The sequence below is a fragment of the Nematolebias whitei genome, chromosome 11, assembly GCF_014905685.2.
Source record: "Nematolebias whitei isolate Nwh7 chromosome 11, NemWhi1, whole genome shotgun sequence".
NCBI lineage: Eukaryota > Metazoa > Chordata > Actinopteri > Cyprinodontiformes > Rivulidae > Nematolebias > Nematolebias whitei.
The window spans coordinates 38508565-38528171 of record NC_056508.1 but is presented as its reverse complement, the minus strand read 5'-3'; the positions used below and the strand labels follow the sequence as shown (position 1 = coordinate 38528171).

General features: G+C 40.8%; 1 protein-coding gene across 1 annotated transcript in view; it reads right to left on the bottom strand.

The window, feature by feature from the left end:
- bsna (bassoon presynaptic cytomatrix protein a) overlaps positions 1-19607 on the bottom strand; it is a 124743-nt gene that overhangs the window by 21136 nt on the left and 84000 nt on the right. Inside the window, exons 3-8 of the mRNA XM_037684981.1 lie at positions 16440-16901; positions 8984-14335; positions 7540-7710; positions 6990-7243; positions 5368-6298; positions 835-3340 (exon numbers count right to left, since the gene is read on the bottom strand). Of these exons, the coding sequence (XP_037540909.1) occupies positions 835-3340; positions 5368-6298; positions 6990-7243; positions 7540-7710; positions 8984-14335; positions 16440-16901 (9676 nt within the window). The remainder of the gene's footprint in view (positions 1-834; positions 3341-5367; positions 6299-6989; positions 7244-7539; positions 7711-8983; positions 14336-16439; positions 16902-19607) is intronic.

Genomic DNA, 19607 nt, shown 5'->3' with positions numbered 1-19607 from the left:
TGGAAACCGAGAGCAGATCACAGTCAATCTCCATGTCGTTTGGAGACAGCGGCATGCAGGCTGAAAGAAGGAAGAGGACAGAAGGAAGACACCGCATGCAAAAGAAAATGAAAGGTAGGGAAAGACACAGAAAGAAAGGCAAGAAAGACAGTTTTACATCCATGCAGTGTTTACATCACATATTGACTTCAGACTACAAGACAAGGTAAACAAGATAAGATAAATACTGCAAAACTGTTTTTTTAGCAGCTGCCTTAAAAAATTAAGGTCAACAGCGTGAAAAAACAATTTCCATGTCAAACCATTTGAAATGTTTTGGTTTTGATAAATTTTGAATGCAGCAAAAAATAATTGCTGCTGTAAAACTATGACAACTCTAGAATGATGTTTACTCATAAAAATGGTATGAAATACTGTTTTGCAGTGTTGACAAATATTCATAAATTGAAGACATAAACAGTTCATCAGTGTCAGAAACATAATTAGAGATAAAAACCAGTATTATCGTGCAAAGACCTCTCGAGCGATCAGTGTGTTGTGAAGACACAGACGACCATGTCGAAGAACCATGCGAGTACTGAACAAATAGACGGCTGGACGAACAGGCGGTAGGACGAACAGGCAGGCAGACAGACAGACAGCAGTCCACTGATAACAGAGCTCCAAGTGACTCTCAGGAAGAAGAAAACACTGACATGCAACTGCTAGCTCTCTTCTTTGCGTTTTCTTTCTTTTTGCTAAGCCTAGCTTCTGGGTGGGTGGGGGATGTTTAGATAAACGGTGGGAGCAGTAGTAGGTAGTGAGACTGTGTGGGAATTCAGCTCCCACAATTACCTTCACTGTCTGACACAGCACAATGATAATCGTCTATAATGTATGTATCATCCGATTTGTAGACATGCGTCCGAGGAAGGTCCCTTATGTGGTCTTGAACATCGGGCAGTGAGTGACTGGAACCATATTGACCATAGTAGTAATTATATCTACTGCTGTGGCTGTCATATGGGTCTGGACCTAAACTTGAAGATCGTCCAGAACCCATGAACCTTCCCAAGGGGCTCAGTGGACTCTCCTCCTCAGAGTACTGCCTGGTTGGGATGCGGCCTCTGTAGCCAGATTGGTAAGAACGATCATCTCTCTCATAGGACCGACTTCGGTATCCATGGTAATCTCTGGCTGAGATCTTGTCCATGCCATAGCCAGTGGAACGGGAGCGTCCAGTGGAGGTGTAGTAAATCCGATCATCTTCATCAACCATCACGCCATAGTTTCGATTACCATGCCTGGTGCCACCACTACTCTCGTAAGCACTCCTCTTAAAGCCATAATCCTCCATCAGCTGGCGCCCTCGAATGTGGGCAGAGGGGTAAGCCTCATCTGTTGTTGACGTATAGGAAGCTAGATCTAGCTCCACATCCCGAGCCTCCTCAATAGGGGAAAACTTTGAGATTTTTTGCTCCATGCTCCCCAGTTTTCTGTGCTTGCTGCGCTTGGATGACATAACAGCAGGAGCCAGAAGGCTTCTGGAGGATGACAAAGATTTCTGAACTCCTGAGCGAATGCTGCCATGTTTGAAGTCAAAGTCATAGTAATAGGGGGATCCCCCACCCATGCTAGCGCTCACGCTGCTGCTGCTGCCCCCTAGAGGTCCGTGCCTGTAGCTGCTCTTACCCCTGCCGTGGTGGTCGTACAGCTCTTCTTGCATCGCTGCTTCCTCCTCAGGTGCCCTGCCATAAGGGGAGCTGCCAGTTCCCACACGAGCTGTGCTGCCAGGTGTGCTGCCATGACCATGGATATCACCTGGGTAACGCCCACTGCTGCCATGATGCATCATGTCTCCTGCAGTCGTGCCCAGCCCATCCTTTGCCGTCAGCTCGCTTACATCATCGATCATCATGTAATTCCTTGGAATATTTTGCTCTAAGCCAGGGGCCCCATACATTCCTTCTGCTGTACTATAGATTGAAGGGCTGTCTACAGAAAGTCCATAAGCATTGGAAACTGTAGAGGTGTATTGTCCATAGGAACTGGCTGTGGTGGTGGTGTACCCATAAGTATTAGCAGTAGTTGTTGTGTACAAACCATATGAACTAGCTGTGGATGAAGTATATGGACCATAAGTGCTAGGTGGCATTGTAGAGTAACCACCATAGCTACTGGACACCGGTGCAGACCCATAAGGCCCATAGGAGCTTGCCATGGTTGTTGTTCCAGTGTACTGACCATAGGATGGGGCTCCACTGGAAAAGGTAACATCTTGGGCTGTGGTGGTAACTACAACTGTGGGGTTGCTGATTGTTTCATAGTTAGTAGGCATCTTGTGCTCAAGTTCAGCTAAAGAAGTCTGTCTAGGTCTTCCTGTATGAACTGTAAGGATATCAGCTTGAGGCTGCCCAGGGTATGGGGTTGTCTGGCTGGGGTAGGGGGACACAGCACTGGGATAAGGTGAGCTGTGGGTGGGGTATGGGGGTTGGCCAGGTGGTGCAGGCCCAAAACCTGTGGGCCCTGGAAGAGGCTGAGATTGTGGTGCAGCTGGTAACCCCACATCTGTCTGGGGATACGGGGGCTGAGTTTGGGGGTAGGTGTGAGAAGGATATGATGTTTGAGGCTGGTAGGAAGGTCCAGGAGGAGGGGCATGACTTTGAAGGGGTATTGGCTGTGGCAGTGCCTGTGACTGCGACACTGTTGGGTAAGGAGGCTGGCTGAATGTTGATGACTGATATGGCACACTTGACTGTTGAGATGGTGCTGCAGGTTGACTCTGGGGATACTGACAGGAAAGAAAGGATGAGGTGGGTGGGTATTGGGCAGCTGTGTTGAGGTCACTGGTAAACTGGCTAAGTGGAGCAGTGCTTGGTCTGGTTGTAAGCAGTCCATTGGTCTCATGTGATGCAGCTGCAGCTGCCAAACGTAAGTTATTCAACTCACTGTCAGACATATAGTCCCTTGTATCACCCATACATCTCAGATAGGCAATGTCCCTTCTTTCCCTCTCCTTTACCAAAGTCTCTTTCCTCTGGTGGATTCCCAGCTCTAAGTATCTCAGCTTAGCATCAATCTCTTTTTCTTCCTCCTCCAGTTCAGCTTGCTGCTTTCGTAGCTTGGTTGACTCTTGCTCCACAGCCTTCAGCTCATGGGTGAGATCTTTGAGTAGGCTGGCTTTCGCAGCCAGGCCAGACCTTGAGCTGGGCTTGAGGCTGGGCATAGAGGACAGGTAGAGCTGTTGTTGGGCAGGCGTCATCATGGAGAGGTGAGCTGATGAAGTAGTTTCATCTGGAGGAGGGCTGGGCAGGGTTCGCTTGACCTTGCGAAGCAAGGAGCTTTGTTGTAAGGCAGCCAGCTAAAGAAAGAGAAAGACAGAGGAAGGATGGTAGGGTGGGAAAATATAGGGAGGGCAAAAGAACAAAGAGAGCATTTGAAGAGGAAAAAGAAACACAAGAAAAGGGCAAGGATGGGGTAAGAGAAGTTGATAGGATATAACGGTGAGAAAGTAAAACAGGAAACCGATGAGAGATGGAAAATGGTAAAGGACAAGAAATGTTAGTTAATAGTTACCAAATCAAATTTAGAATTTTACATGGACAGACACCATGTAAATATGAGAAACAATTAACACGTGAACAAAGAAGGAAACAATGCAACACAATAATAAACAAAGAAAATGTGGAAGGAAAACATTTTTAAAAATGAGGTAAAAGTTAAATAAATGTCGGTGCAGGAAATGAAAGAAAACAAGAAATCAAGAGGTGAGATTTTCAAAAATAGAAAAAAGATCAAGAAATTGAGAAAATGAAGGAAGGACATAAAAGGGGACATACAAGACAACAAGAGAGACATGTAGACAAACAGACAAGGACAACAGGAAGCAAAAGTGAAGTATGTGTTAGAAGACATACAAAAGTACAATATTTAGAGGTAATTGCATTTCATTATTGTGCAAATGCATCAAAGAGGACAATTCATGTTATTATTTCATAATTGTTGTGATTTGTTAAAAATTTAAATTTTATTTTGCTTGCTCCAGAATGTTTGCTATATTTACATTAACTTTTTATATTAAGGTTAAAAGTAATTTGAAAATGTCATGATATGGGACCAAATAACTCATTAATAACTTTGCAGTTTTAATTGTCTGACAAAACTTTTAAAATTTTACACCATCATTTTTTATTTATTTAAAGTTATTAGAAAATATGCCATGCATAATATTATGAGCAAGGACAATATGAATGTACTGCTTTAAGGAAGAAAAAATAATGAACCTAGAGGTAATGCACAGAATTATGAAAATTTACTCATCTGCCACTACTGGAGAGGATTTTTTTAAAAATATTGTGTACTTATTTCACCTTAAGTCTCTAATTTATATATCAAAATGTTTTTATTTGCTAAATAATCATGGTGAGGTTGATTTTTGGCATCAGAGTGGCAACATCCCTCAAGAAAACATGCATTTCCACTATACATGTTTGTGTACATAGCATCTAAGATTTATTGTTGCTTGTTAGAAACTGCATATTGGATATACTTCATAAATACTAATGAGAAATGGAAAATAAAATACCAGCAAAGTCTGTAAATGGTAAATATTTACAACAACTACATGAAAATTCAGGGATTTAAAAACTGCTTCAGCTATAAATGAAATGTGTACATTTAACGAAAACAAACAAAAATATTCAGTATTAATGGATATGAATTTCTTAATATTAGTTAGAGCAAGTTATGTATTTCTATGCTATGTATCAGATGTATGATGATGTTAATGACAGTTTGTTTTTAAAGGAGTTTGTTTTAGCTTTAAAATTAAAAACTATAGCGCGCAGCATAATACTAAAGTAAAATCAATATTATTATTATTTTGTCTCTTATTGTTTGTGATCGCTGTAGCACATTTTCTGATTTTGAACACCTGAAGGTCATGTTCATGTTTAGTTTAATACTGTAAAGAAAATGGGCATATTAAAACAAAATTGGCACAAATCCTAAAAAATCCTAAATTGAACCTCAAATTTAAGAACTGGGTTTTAAACTTATTTGAAAGCAAGGTAATTGTATAATATATCACACTATTATAGTTATAAACAAGATCAATACATGATAAAATACATTAATTTTATCTGTTACATGACAGATTGCAGCTAAAACACTGTCCAGGAATTCAATAACAATAAAGTTTAAAAAGTATGTGTCCCTGCGCTTGCTTGTATTTTAATAAAACATGAAGGAAGTTGCAATCAAAATCTGTGTAAAATTGGTCAATTCCTTGTCTTTTTATACTTGAACTATTCTACAACTACTTTCTAGTCTGTTTTATGATACCAAAAGTATATTTTGTATGTATCAAAGTGGTTTTAGTAACTTTACCTGGCTCTGTAGTGCTTGTTGCTGGTACAGGGACAGCCTGGCCTTGGTATGCTCGTCTGCAGTGGGGCTAAGCGACTTGGGGTCTGACATGGACCTTTGAGTGCTCTTGATGGGTCGGGGGACGGAGGGGTGTCGCTGTGGGGATTCAGCTGTGTAGGACTTCTGCTGAGGTGTGACATGGGCCTTGTTCAGTCTATCGCTTGACAGGGAGGTTTCTAGCAGGCGATGAGGGGACACTGGGGAGACAGGTGAGTAAAGGACTTGTGGAGATTTTGGGGTTGTCTGCTGCTGACGAATGATGCTGGAGATCGACTCGTTGTGAAGGTGATTGTGAGGCTGATAATTGATGTCAAGTGGGTCGGGGCGGCGGCGCTCAAATTTGGCTGCATTGGCTGTGATGTGCTGCTGCTGGCGCTGGTGGGTCAGAAGTTCAGTCGAACTGGACTGCTGTGTTCCTGTACTGGTAGAGGAAGAATATGGACTGACTGTTGTTGGTACACTGAGCTGGGGAGCTACAACCCCCTGTGACTGTGCTTCTGGGTCAGTTTGGCATGCAAGAGATTGTCCTTTTTGTGTCCGTTCAGGTCCAGATATGTAGTGCACAATCTCTACTTTGTTAGGGTCTGGCATTGTCACATGGATTGCTGGAGAGACTCTTCCCAAGTGCTCTACTTCTGTCTGGCAAGACACTTCTCTGATGGTCTGAATGGCAATACTGGAGGAAACTATCTTAGATGCATCAGTTTTAGTGTCTGAGGCGGAGGTGGTTGTCCCTGCAGTGCTGCTGCCAGTAGCGCTAGATTCAGAGTGTCGGGAGAAACGGGATCGTCTTCGACGGACTGGATGTTCAGCCTTGTCTTCATCATCATCAGTCTGGACAGAGCAGTCAACGCTGCGACCACGCCTCCGGGTGCGGTGACGCATCATATATCTGACGGTAAGGAGAAACAAAAAAGTTCATGTTTCTTCCTCCAATTTTATGCTACTTGCTAGGTTACAAATGCCTGATGTGTTTTGATTAAACAGATCAAAAGTGGTTAAAGAGAAGTCTACTTTCTCTATTAAAAGAAAAGCAAAGTTCAGTTTCAGGGTCCAAGTTAAAATGATCACAAACATTTACTTCAAAAGTCCAAAGCTAAACTTGACCAGGAAGTTTTCTTAAAAGCAAATGTCTAGGCCAGAAAATAAACAAACAAAACAAAAAAAATCCAACAGTTGGGATTTTGTTTGCTCAGTTGCAAAAAAAAAACAACCCAAAAAAACTCTGTAGATTTGATGTGTACTTTAAAAGAAACTCATCCGGGATTTCATTTCTTGTATAGTAAAAAGGAGAGGATGTAGTTTGAAGTCAGGAAGTGCCCTGTGATGGACTGGCAACCTGTTCAGGGTGTACCTCGCCTCTCGCACAGTGACTGAAAGGCACCAGCTCCCTGCGACCCGGTAGGAAAGGCGGATGTGGAAAATGGATAGATGGAAGTAGGAATTAGTACCTTTTTAAAAATGATAATAGTAAGATGAACGTAGTAACCCTTTTACAATAAATATGTATACATGGACAAAGTCACATACAATTTGCTGAGGTGTTTGTCTCATTTTTCATTACAATAACCAAATATTGTTACCTCTCCTCTCCATCTTCATCATCAGTCTGTACACAGCTATCCACATTCTTGCGGGAGGATCCATAAAACACCACACCATCTCCATCCGTGGTGTCCCTACTCAGTCTGCTCAAGGAGCTGTGTTTCCTCATGCCAGCCCTGGTCTCATGCTCATCTTGGGTCCTTAAACACATTTCTGAGGAGGAGTTGGGGAGAGAGCGAGAGTTCATCTGAGAGTCTATGTAGGGGTGTAGTGGCTGTCCGGCCATATCCAGCTGTTAAAAAATAAAAATGGATAATATGTTAGGTTCTGACATGCACAAGTTTTTTTTAACTGACCTAAGTTTTCAATTGTACCTCACCCAGAACATCAGCCACATTTTGTCACAATAATAATCACTCCTTCCAAAAAATCTCCCCAAAACAAAACAATAAACAAACAAACAAACAAAAAAATAATAAAATACAACATTTTGACGAAAACTAATATGAAAATTACAGACTGAATAGCATTCAACTATGTCAGGTAGTTTGTAATAAATCCAGTCTAGAGACGAGCTAGGTCTCCTACCTGCATGCCCTGAAATACAGCAGCTGTTTTCTGTCTCTTCTGCTCCTCCAGCTGCTGCTGGAGCTGCTTCTGTAACGACTGTATCTGATCTAACTGGGATTTCTGCTGGGCCAGCTGCTCCCGCTGGAGAACAAGTTGTTTCTCACGTTCTTGCTGCTGATGATGTAGCACCTGAAAATACATGGAAAAGAGTAGAATGAGGCAGCGTTTTTTTTGAGTAATTTCAACAAAGGTATGAGAAGAGCGATGAATGGATGAACAAAAACAAGATGAGAATAGATCATGAGGAAAAGGGGAATTGAAAAACAAGGCAGGGCTTATGTGTTTTTTGTTACAGGAACTAACTTTAAAAATTGCAAATCAAATCTTAAGATTTCAGAAAATAAATGGGCCAATATTTTTTTTTCTTGTGCTGATGGATTAGTTTTGAGAATGATTTCAAGTTAGTCAAATTTATATATTTGCTAAATACCATCAACTGAACCGCAACTGAAATAAAGTGTAGCATGTATTGGTAATTGCTGTTACAGTCATACAAAGCACAAACATTTGATGCATTTTTTGCAAATGATAGGTTGGTGCACAAAAAGGGTTAGAGGTTGTGCCTCTAATGTATGTTATGAGATGCATAACAAACATTCAATTTTTAGTTCATTCTCATTAAAGAAGGCATCCAAACCTGTTTAACAGAATTAACTTGAAATACCTTCAACTGCTTGTTCTATTAAAAAAAGAAGAAACAGTTAAGTTAGCTTTTTTGTTAACATTTTCAAAAGTCTGTTAGGGACTGAAAGTAGCAAAAGATTAAAATGTTTAACTGCAATTGATTGCTAAATGTTTGAATTTTGTTAAAATAAAAAATTATCTTGGTTACAAATCAGACCATCAAATTAAACATAAAGAAAGTTTCATTGTTTTTCTTCTGCTTCAAAACAACAAATCAAACATGACAACAGTTAAAAAAATAATCTACCCCATTTACACACAAATTACAGGCAATTCATGCAAACACACTGTACAGAAAACCATAGGTATACAAATACATGCAAACATAATCGCTTAAATTTTCTAATTTGGGCGAGACTCAGAAAGATTATTGGGGACCATTTAGGTCATGAGTCATTAGGTGAGACATCAATTTGCTTCATGCCAGAGTGTAACAATCAATTTCAAGGATTATTTAAGATTCTTAATGGTGGAAAAAATATTATGACTAGAAACCAGTTATCATGCTTAAATTAATCTGAGGGGAAAAATGTGCAAACATATCTAAATACTGACACAATAATGGAAACGCTAAAGTTATTGTCAATATTACTAATTAAACGTAATAGCTTGTAGGTCAAATTACTAAACAACAACAATCAACTGTTCAAAAAACACAAACACCAGACACTGACACACCAACTACATTCTCCATTCCACGCCCTTTTCTTTCCTCTACCTGTTCCTTGATATTCTGCAGCTCCTGTAATTCTCTCTGCACCAGTATCTGCTCTTTTTTTCTGTGCATCTTCAACTCCATTCTTTCACGATCTAGCTCCTCTTGGAGACGCAGTTGCCGAAGTTTCTCTAACTCCACACGCTCCCTTTCCATTTGCAGGAGCTGCTCTTGTTGCCGATGCAGCCTCTCTGCCTCAGTTTCACCCTCTTTGTGAATAGCACCTGGTGGAGGAAATTGGGGAAGACCCCCAGCAATGGGCAAGCCACTAGTGGGGTCAGATGGAATGGGTAGTGGTTGTGCATGGCCATGACTAATTACAGGGCCTTGGGGTGGGTAGGCATAGGCTGGAGGGGGAGTTTGTGGCTGCTGAGCTGTTGTTACTTGTTTCGGTTGCTGTTGACTGTTCAGGTGTGCCTGAGACAGGTTTATTGGTTGCTCTTGTGGTTCGGATGGCACAACAACTGCTCCTTGTATTGAAGTGACCACTGCTGATGTCACTGTAGCACCTTTACCAAGATAAACTGGTTCAGCCTGAACTACTGAGTTTGCAGTTGTCGAAGAAGCAGATGCAATGGTTACTATCGAGGCTGAAGCTGATGCAGCTGACGTGATAGAGGAAATAGTTGAAATTGTTTGTAGAATACCTGGTGCTGGGTAACGAACTGGAGCTTGTCCAATTAAGGGCATTCTGGGGCTTACTGGTAATCTAGTAAGACTGGAAAGGGGCACTGGTGCCATGCTGGGAGAGGCATATGGCCTGTAGACTCCTCTTAGTAACGGTCGAAGAACAGAGGCAGGTTGGGTTGTAATCGGAACTGTTGAAGCAATGGGGGTCTGAATAGTGGAGTAAATCATTCCATCTGAAGACCTAATAGCAGCAGGATACATGGCTCTCAGACTTGCCTGCCTGGCATTGATAAGGTTTGTCAATGCCTGACTTTGAGAGAGTGGCTTTCCATCTAATCCAAACATAAGATTTTGTCTTAATCCAATGCCTGCTGCTAGTCTGGAAGCACCTGGCCCAGTACCTCTCCCTAAGCTAGAAAACTGCATCAAGTCTGGGTTGCTTCCATACCGATCCATGGAATTAAGTGCTGCACACATTCGGCTGATCTCTCTTGCAGTTGTAGCACTGTATTGGGCCAAGTTAGCTTCTTGGAAGCTAGCAATGTCACGTGCAGAATAGCCATAATCTGAGCTGATGTTAGACAAGGAATTATATCTTCTTATAGGAAGTGTTTGAGCTGACATGTCTCCTCCGTGCCGCAAATCTGTATAGGAGCCATATTGCATTCCCATGTATCCTCCATAGCCCTGTTTCATTGCTGTTAAATCCATCACAAGTTCATCTGAAGGTTGAAGATGTGGTTCCATTTTAGGATGGTGTAGTTCAGCATCAGCCAGGTTTGTATCAGACATTGAAGGCTGGAGCCTACCAGGAAAAGGTAACGTGTAGGCCTTACGCGTTTCCATTGGATATTCATGGTACCTTCCAGGTTGTCTTTCATGCTCAATTTCATAGGTGATAGGAGGGGTAGATGGTGGCCTTATGCCCTCTTTCTCAGAGCCACCAACACAACTTCCACCAAAAGGAAGTCTGTAAACAACATCACAGCAAGTGGGTTGGTTGTCAGACTTTATTTGGCCTCCTGTCAGATCCACTGCATCCTGACCTTCTTCCACCTTTACTAGTTCAGTTACAGCTCTGACTGGCTCTGGCCCGCCATCCATCTGTACTACCATACTATGTGATAATTGTACTCCTGGCATTAAACCAGGTGGACTGGGTTTTCCTCTTAGCTCAATGGGGCTAGCACCATACATTTCAGGGTTAATGACAGGTGATACTGCACTTACCATAACTGAGGCAGCACTAGTCTGACTGACCATCAAGTTTTTTTTGAGTAAAGGTGTTATTTGGCTTGGACTGTTGTATTTGGTTAAAACTGATGTTTGCTGATGCTGCATCTGATGGTGCTGTTGTAATTGTTGTTCAAGGATCTCTTGCTGTTTCTGCAGCTTCTCTTGTTGTTTTTGCAGTTCTCTCTGCTGGATACTGAGATCTTCCAGTTTAGCATCAATTTTTGGAATTGATGGGTCAGCTGGAGGAGAGACAGGTGCTTTGTTAGGAGATAGACACACAGCAGAGCCCATACCCTGACCCAGATCCATTCGGTTTTGATAAGGGTCACCATAAACTGTAGGCTGTTTGGGTTGCGTCATAAACATAGAAGCGGCTACTGTGACACTCACAGTAGTTGGTGTTGTGGTCTCCTGGGTGTGTAAGTTCATAATCAAAGGCTGTATAATTGTTGAATGTCTGCTACCCTCTGGTCCACCATAGTATTTTCTGCTTTCTGTAGCTAAAGAAGTGAGATCCATTCCCTGGTCAGTCATGATAATAGGAGCTGGTTTGGTGACTGTTCTGAGATCCACAACACTACCACCCTGGATCATACGACCCTGTTCTACCTTTGAGGTACCTGGGACAGTGGATATTCTACAGAGGGAGATGTTATCCATTGACACAGACCCTCTGCTATATAAGCTGGCTGTGGTGACCATACTTGTCCCTACACTTACCTTCTCTACTCTTTGTGTTCGATAGAAGCTGCGTGTTGGAGACTGTTGGTAAGGTGGTGTGTCTGGGGGGCTGCCACAAGGAGAATAACTGTCAAATGTTGACTGGCAACTAAATCGAGTTGGTGAGGACAAGGGGGAAGTAGCAGTATTCACAGTCATTGGCCTAGTTGAGGTTGGAGGTGGGGAGTATGGGACATCCTGGGAAGACTGCTGTCGATACAACCGTGGTGAAATAGATCTATGTAATGTTTGGGTTCCCTGAGCCATCACTGGTGATGGTGGCCCAGAATCAGCAGGCTCCATTCGCAGTGCTGAGCTAAAAGTTTGTGTAGAGAACTCTGAAGTCGCCCTTCTCGAAGGGGAGCGTGTTGGACTTTGTGGTGGTGGTGGAGATGGAGACAGAGGAGGACTAGTGCTTCTGTAATAAGTGGTATACTTAGGAGAACGTGGTTCAACAATCCTCTCAGTAGAGGATGTTGAGTTGTCTCGCATCTGGACACCCCTAGTTTCCCCAACCCTCCTGGTGATCACTTCTCTTTGGCTGTATGCCTGGGTAATCTCTGCAATCTTGCTACATACACTTGAGACTGTTGCTGAAGATGTAGCAAAACTTCCGGTGTGTCTGCGAGATGTTTCAGACTGAGTAGATGTCACAGTGTGGCTTGAACTCATTTGAGAGAGAGTTACTGCATCTCTGGCATAAACTCCATAAGCTGCAATGGTGGTAGCAGCCACTGTTGGTGTAATTCCATTCTTTCCTGCTTGACTTTTGATCCTGTCTTTATGTCCATCTTTTGTAGTGAAATGTTGGCTTACTCTCACATCTGGTATCCTACCCCCAGTCTCAACAAAAGAGACAGGAGCTGAGATCTGGGTAGGGCTGGTCCCTGGAGTTAAGAGAGCATTACTTTGCTCCAGTAGCTTAGCAAAGGCTGAGCCTGTATCTAAGAGCTGCTTGTCAGGATAAGAGCTTTCAATTTCAATTTCTACTTGTTCATCTGTAGCCTGCTGCATCTTGGTGATGTTTTGAGATGCTTGTCGAATTTCCTCATATATATCAGTTTCTGTCTCTGCTGCTTCATTGTCATATTCAGTTTGATCTTGCTCATAGTCATAGTCATCATCATAATTCTGTCCATTGATATCCTCCTCATAGTACTGCCCATGCCGTACATGTTGTTGTTGCTGCTGCTGTAGTTTATCTCGTTTTTTAAGCATTTCTGCCTTTTTCATCATCTCCTCATAAACCTCTTCAGCACTCTTCAGAGGTTTAGAAGTAGATGAAGGTGCAGTTGTTGTTGTGGTTGTGGAGGATTTCTCAATTGTTGAGTATAGAGACATAAACGTAGGCAAGTTGTACTCACTGCCTGACTTATAAATTTTAGATTCATAGCCCTCAGCTTCAGAGTCAAGACTTTGAGGGGAATATTCAGAAGCAGAAGAACGATGCAGTTCTTCCATTTCTGCTGCTTGCCTTAACTCTTCAGTAGGGGAAGCATCTTCAATGGGGGAAAGGTTGCTAGGTGGGGTCTTAGACCTTTCCCTGCGCCTTTGTGCCCTCAGCTCCTCCTTATCCCTTTTGGTCTTTCGTGCTGTACTTCTAATCCTCTGCTGTTCTACCTCTCTCATTTTCTCCTGTTCTCTTAAAAGTTCTTCTTCCTCTCTTAACTCATCCTCTTCTGAAGAGTCTTCAATAGTGGGAAGCAGAGGGCCATGAGAGCGATGGCGTGCTTTCCTTTGCTGCTTGGCTTCCTCTAGTCTTTGCCTCCTACTGGGGCTGCTGTCACTGTCTTCCTCCATTGATGAGATAGATGTAGGAGACTGCCCTGAGCCATATGAGGATGAAGTTGGGGGCAGAGATGAAGAATAGTCATGACCTGAACGCTCCTCAGGAGATCCTGTCAAGCTCTCCATCTCCAGCTCTGGTTCCCGATCAAGGCTTAGATCATTTTCATTGCTCAGCTCTATATCTCTGTTATAACTGTTAGTATTGTTGAGTTCAATAGTTTTGAAGCGCCTCAGTCCCCCCTGTGATGCCATCACATCTTCCTCACCCTCTTCCAATGAGCTCTTGTAAACATCAGTAGAGGTTTTAGTTTCCTCTTCAAAACTACTAGAATGATGCTGTAGGCGTCTTTTTTCTTTCCCTGAATCAGACATGATGTGTTTATGGTGAATTTTCTTGGGTTTCTGGTAGCCATATCCCTCATCTTCCTCATCTTCATCTTCATCCATTTCTTCCTCCTCATTGTCTTCATCTGCACTCATTTCCATTATTTGTCTTCTCATGAACTCCTCATCAGTCATCTCAGTGTGGTCAGTCTCCTTTTCCTTCTTTTTCTTCTCTTTCTTCTCATCTTTCCCCTCTTTCCTTTTCCCCTCCCAGTCTCCACCATCTTCTTCTTCCTCCATTATATCCTCTAATTCCTCGTCAGAGTCGTATGCATCTGGCGGGATTGAAAGTGAACGTGGACGCTGCTTTCCTCTGTCATCTAAGTCTCTGTGCCTCCTTGCCCTTCTGTCTGGTTTCTCTTCAGAGAGGCTTTTTTCTAACAGTGGCCTCATGGAGCTCTCTAATTTGGTGATTTCAGAGGGACTAGGTGGGGAACCCCGCCCACTGATCCCTCTCTCACTCAGCTTCATCTCCTCCTCCTGGATTAGGCCTGTAATTTCACTGTGTGAGCTTGAGATCCCATCAGAGGAGTAGCCGGTGTCACTGAGGCTCTGAGGGCTGCGTGACAAGTCGTGGGTGCTGTTATTTTTTGTATCCTAAAAAGAAAAAAAGAACAAAAATAAATGTATCAGATTTGGCTATTTTATTTTGGTCACATTTTACTGAGAGTATAAAAATGTGCTCTTAATCGTCACCATTATCATTTTGCCTACAATTTAAGACTATTCAAATGCATTCATTTTCTGTGACTTTAAAAACTAAAAACACAACTTAAATTGATTAAATAGCCAAATTAAGTATATGCAAAAATATACATGTACAGTAAATAATGACATTCCCAACGTGTACCCTTTGGCAAAGGTCGCCTTCATTCAGTTTGAATATGCATTCTTCATCTGTAACACACATTTTTTCTAAAGCAATGACAGTTCCTGTCTTATTAATTTAGAACAATATTCTTAATATTTAATTTCCAGAGGAGACAAAGCAATATAAGGAAAATGTTTATCGAATCCTACTTCTAAAAAACCCTAAAAGCTAGGTAGGTCTTACTATTTTCTGGACCATTACATATACGATAATGGGGTGCTATATTGACACCATTTACTTGAGTTTGCTCCCACAGACCAAAAACATGCATTTTTTGATAACTTGGTTGTCCCTAGGTGTGAGTGGGAGTGTCAATGGTTGTCTGTCCTGTTTATCTTTATGTGTCCCTGTGATGGACTTGTGACCTGTCTAGTGTGTACTCGGCCTCTCGCACAGTGACTGCTTTAGATTGGCACCAGCTGCAGCACGACACAGGAAAGACAAGTGGGCAAAATATAATAGATGGATAGAATTTTGTTATAATAAAATGCCTAGAATTTCTTGAATGTATGCATATTTACTGCTACTTTTTTGTGCCAATTATTTGAACTCGGATCATTTCATAAGAAATGACAGTCCTAGTTGTAGATCTCAAGCTCACACAGTGAAGGATGGCAACAATCAGGATGTTACAGAAAATTAACCAAGACATTGGGTCACTTGAGCTGAAAAGCAATTGCTAACATGCAGTATTTTTGTTCAATGTAAAGATTAATATATTAATTATTTCAAACAATGATTACTGTGCTGATGATAACTTATTTTAGTGGGACAAATCTTTTAAATTATCCACCATTGCTCAGTTTAGTCATCTCAAACTGGCCCACATCACATAATGTGAAATTGAACCATGACATAAAACTCCTTATTATAAAGCCAACCATCACACATGTCAATTACTGAGGTGTAGAAGTTAAACACTAGCTTAATTCGGTTGACATCAACTTATTAGTCTTTGGAAAATCTTTATAAATGTGAAGCAGGGCCACCCTAAAACAATCACACACTCACCTGATCAGAGAACAGTATGTTTAATGGTGGTACCGTATACAGAATATTCACCTAAAATCAGCTATTAGCACTATTGTTATTATACTTGTTGCATATTTTGTGTGCTTTTATTGTGCGAGTGTTGAGTTAGCATTCACATTAATGTTTTCCTGTTGATAGTTTACTTAGTATGTTTTTACACTCAAACTACTTTTGAACACAGCACTATTTTAACTATTCATAAATCATAAATACTACGACTTTCGGTTTGTAATTTTTTTCATGTAAATTTAAAATATTTAATTCCATTTAAAATAAAATTCTACTTAAAAGTAAATTTTTCAAATGAGAGGTCGGCCAACATTTTTTGATCTTCGATGAACTATAAAAATTGGGGCTGGCTGATATACAACATTGTTTAGTTTTTCTTTTACCAATGAAGATTTTTTTTATTTAACAAAATGTAACAATACAGTATTTGCTTGACTTATGCACATGTATATTTATCAACCCTACAAGAACTAGCTTTGTGAGTTCTAGCTTTTAGCTACTCTTCTACTTCTTATTGTTCTACAAATTGTTAGCTACATTTCCTTTTCTTGTAGCATTTTGCTACAGTTTAGCATATTTTAGCTTTATCTTTCAAATTTTAGCATCTGTTTTGTTTTAATTTAAGCATTTGTTTAGCTCATTTTAGTGCTCTGTTCAGTTTAACTTTATGAAAACATATCAGCTTTTAATTCTATGGCAAATTGCAGCAGACATTCACTTTGAATTGTCTCTTTTTCTACTTTATGTTTTCCATGCATGAACGCCTCAGTAACAATAAATCAAACTTACATCGTAGTGTCTGGACTTTTTGATTTCCTTGACAGGTGTGATCTGCTCTCCTCTTAACTGTGAGGGTTTGGTCTCTTTTGCAGTTTGGGTCTCAGGCTCAGTCTTGGACTTCTCCTCTGTTGGTTTAGTTTGTTTCTGGGTCTCAGTGGTTGGCACTGGTGTTACGGCTGCTGCTGTGGTCTTGGTGTCAGTCGACTGTTTGGTAGACGTGGGAGCAAATGGCCCACCAACACCAGTTCCCACCTGTGGCTTTTGTGTCTGAGGCTGGGCCAGTTTGGGGCCCTGCTGAGTGGTGGTGGGCTTGTGAAGAGGGCTTTGCTGGCTGGTTGGTGTCTGGTGACGTGGTGAGCCCATTGGTTGGTGTTTAGGGGATGGATGAGGGACAGGGAGAGGAGGCTCATCAAGGCCGCCTCCAGACATCAGCCGCTGTGTCTGGCAGTTGAGACATAACCACTCTTTTTTCTGAAACACAAAGACAACATTAAAACATTAAATTATTAACAGCCTGTTTTCTACAAAATATATTTTGTTTTCAAATGTGGCTTAGATAAAATCAATAAAATATGTATAACATTCTTCAAACCTATGTCAAAACTTAAGTGGACTCTTGTTGCAGGTTAAAATACTGGCAGCAGTGTTAAGATCTCTTTGAGTTTTGTATTAAGTATTTTTGGTAGGCCAGCAGGTGGGGAATTGCAGTAATGTACCATATTTTACGGACTATAAGGTGCATCGGATTATAAGGCATAATATCAAGGAACGGGTCTGTTTTCATACATAAGGCACACTGGATTGTAAGGCTCATTAAGCAAAACAAGTTCATTTTGACAGATTTTTGAACGCAGTGTACCACATAAAATCGGTTCGAAGTCAGTAAGCACAGCCATTAATAAGGTGCACTAGATTATAAGGCTCGCTGTCGATTTTTGAGAAAATTAAAGGATTTTAAGGGTGCCTTATAGTCCAAAAAATACAGTAGTGTAACATTCCTATGATGATAATATGCAACTTTACATTCTTGCTGATGTGTCAGTTAAAACTTAACACTTCTAATCAAAAAGGATTCCTATATTTTAACCTAAATTTTATTCTTTAGCAAATGCATTCTAAATATGCTACTATCAGCTAAAGGGAACAAATAAAAATTAAACAGAACAGACCCTCATATGGAGCTGTTGGGGGACACTAAATAATAGTGTGTGTGTGTGTGTTTGCATGATTGCCGCTGTGTCCCTGTGTTGACCCTGTGCTCTTCTGAACTTCTGCACACTTGTGCAAGATGTACCCTGCATTGTGCCTGTTGACTGCTGGAGACAAGCAACAACATCCCCACAACAGTGAAGTTAATGAAGTGCAGACAAAATCTTTAATAGATGCATGGAATAATCAGAATTGAAAACAAAATGGATTTGACTTGAATCTGTTAGATTTTTTTGTACAGTGTCTTGGAAAAAAACTTTTGTTATGGTGCTATATATATATGTATTTATATATATATATATATATATATATATATATATATATATATATATATAAATGTGATTGACAACTCAACACCCCGATTAACATCCTTAACGGTAAATGTGTCAGTTGTGCTTACATTTCACATCACATTTCAAAACAGAGCTGTCAATTCTGCAGCAGACTGAACTACACTGACACAAGTTTCTAAAAGGCCAAGTCCTTCTGACAGCTAAACACCAATTGTATCCCATCAGCTTCAGTCAAACGACTTCACACTTCAGCTGACTGACAAAAAATAAATTGAGACAGTGCTGTTCACACAGCATTGTAACCGTGCATAATCTGTTTTAATTAGCTCCTGGTGGTTCAAACTGTGTTGAACAAATGGCACAAATAACTGCTAAATGTTTAGTAACAACTTACACTTTAAGAGTTTCTGTGACCTCTCTAAATAACATTAAGTGTTTTCTGGCTCCAAAATTTTTCACAAAACATATGTAATAAAACACAGAAGAGCTCGCTAAGCATGAGGACTGATTGTTTCAGTGGATAAGAGGACAAAAATAATTAAAGCAGTAAAACACACAAATAACTGTTTCTATTTTTCCCCTTTCTGCTTGGAAGCTCAAAAACTGTCACGTTTTAAAGTATTTTTTATGTTTCTCCATCACTTGTAAGCATCTTCATCTACCTAACATGAGTAGGTCAAAAACATGTTTTTGAAGCTTTTATACCATAATGGAAAACCTGCTTTTGCTAATAAGGATTAGTGAAAAACCCCTGATGCAAGATTCAAACTGCTAATGTTCACTTTCAGATGAGTTCTGGACGATAGAGAAACCCAAACAGGAAGGTAGCAGTAATAAAAAAGGCCAATTGAACCCAATCTGGTAAAAACAATAATAAAACGTGCACCTGTATTTCAGTAAAAACACTGACAGTAAAAATACAACACAATTTGAAAGCTGACTGAGATGCTATATGTCAAAATTCTTCAATTGTAACTTTTGTAACGTTGACTGTACAGCCATTAGTGACTGACTAAAGGCTCTGCAGGGGACCAATCAGATAAGATGCCTCTCTGATGCCAACCCTGAATCTACGCCTACATAAAACCAAGACGATTGTGTCTTAAAATAACACTTTGACAGTGACTCAGATCAACAACTTCAAATAAACACACAATGAAGAATTAAAAAAGAAAAAAAGGACAGTCCAGGAACACAGTTTATTGTATTTTTGCAAAGTTAAACTTTCTTTTTACTGTCTTCTCACAATCATGTGTGTATTTCGGTCTTTGTGCCTGGCTCTATCCAGGACAGCTAATGTTATTTGGGGCAGAAGAGAGGCTGAGTTACTGATGTATTGAATAATTGATGGATGCAGCGCTCTGTTCGACACATCTCTACTGTTTTCCACCTGCTCTTTCTGTAACTCCCCCCTCCTCTTCATTCTATATTTAATGGCTGTTCTTCCTCTTGTGCCTCCTCCTTTTTTTTGCTCCCTCTCTGAATCCTTTTTGACTGTTCATCTCTGATTAGGTGTTATTCAAAAACCCATGCTCTTGGTCTGTGCTGACAACAAGAGTTTATAGTTCTGAGGACTACTCTTACACAGCAAGACATTTTTGAATTCTCTAAAAAAAACTTTTTAATGATGCTTGAAATGAACATTAAAGCCAAACATAAATCTGAACAGGAAGGA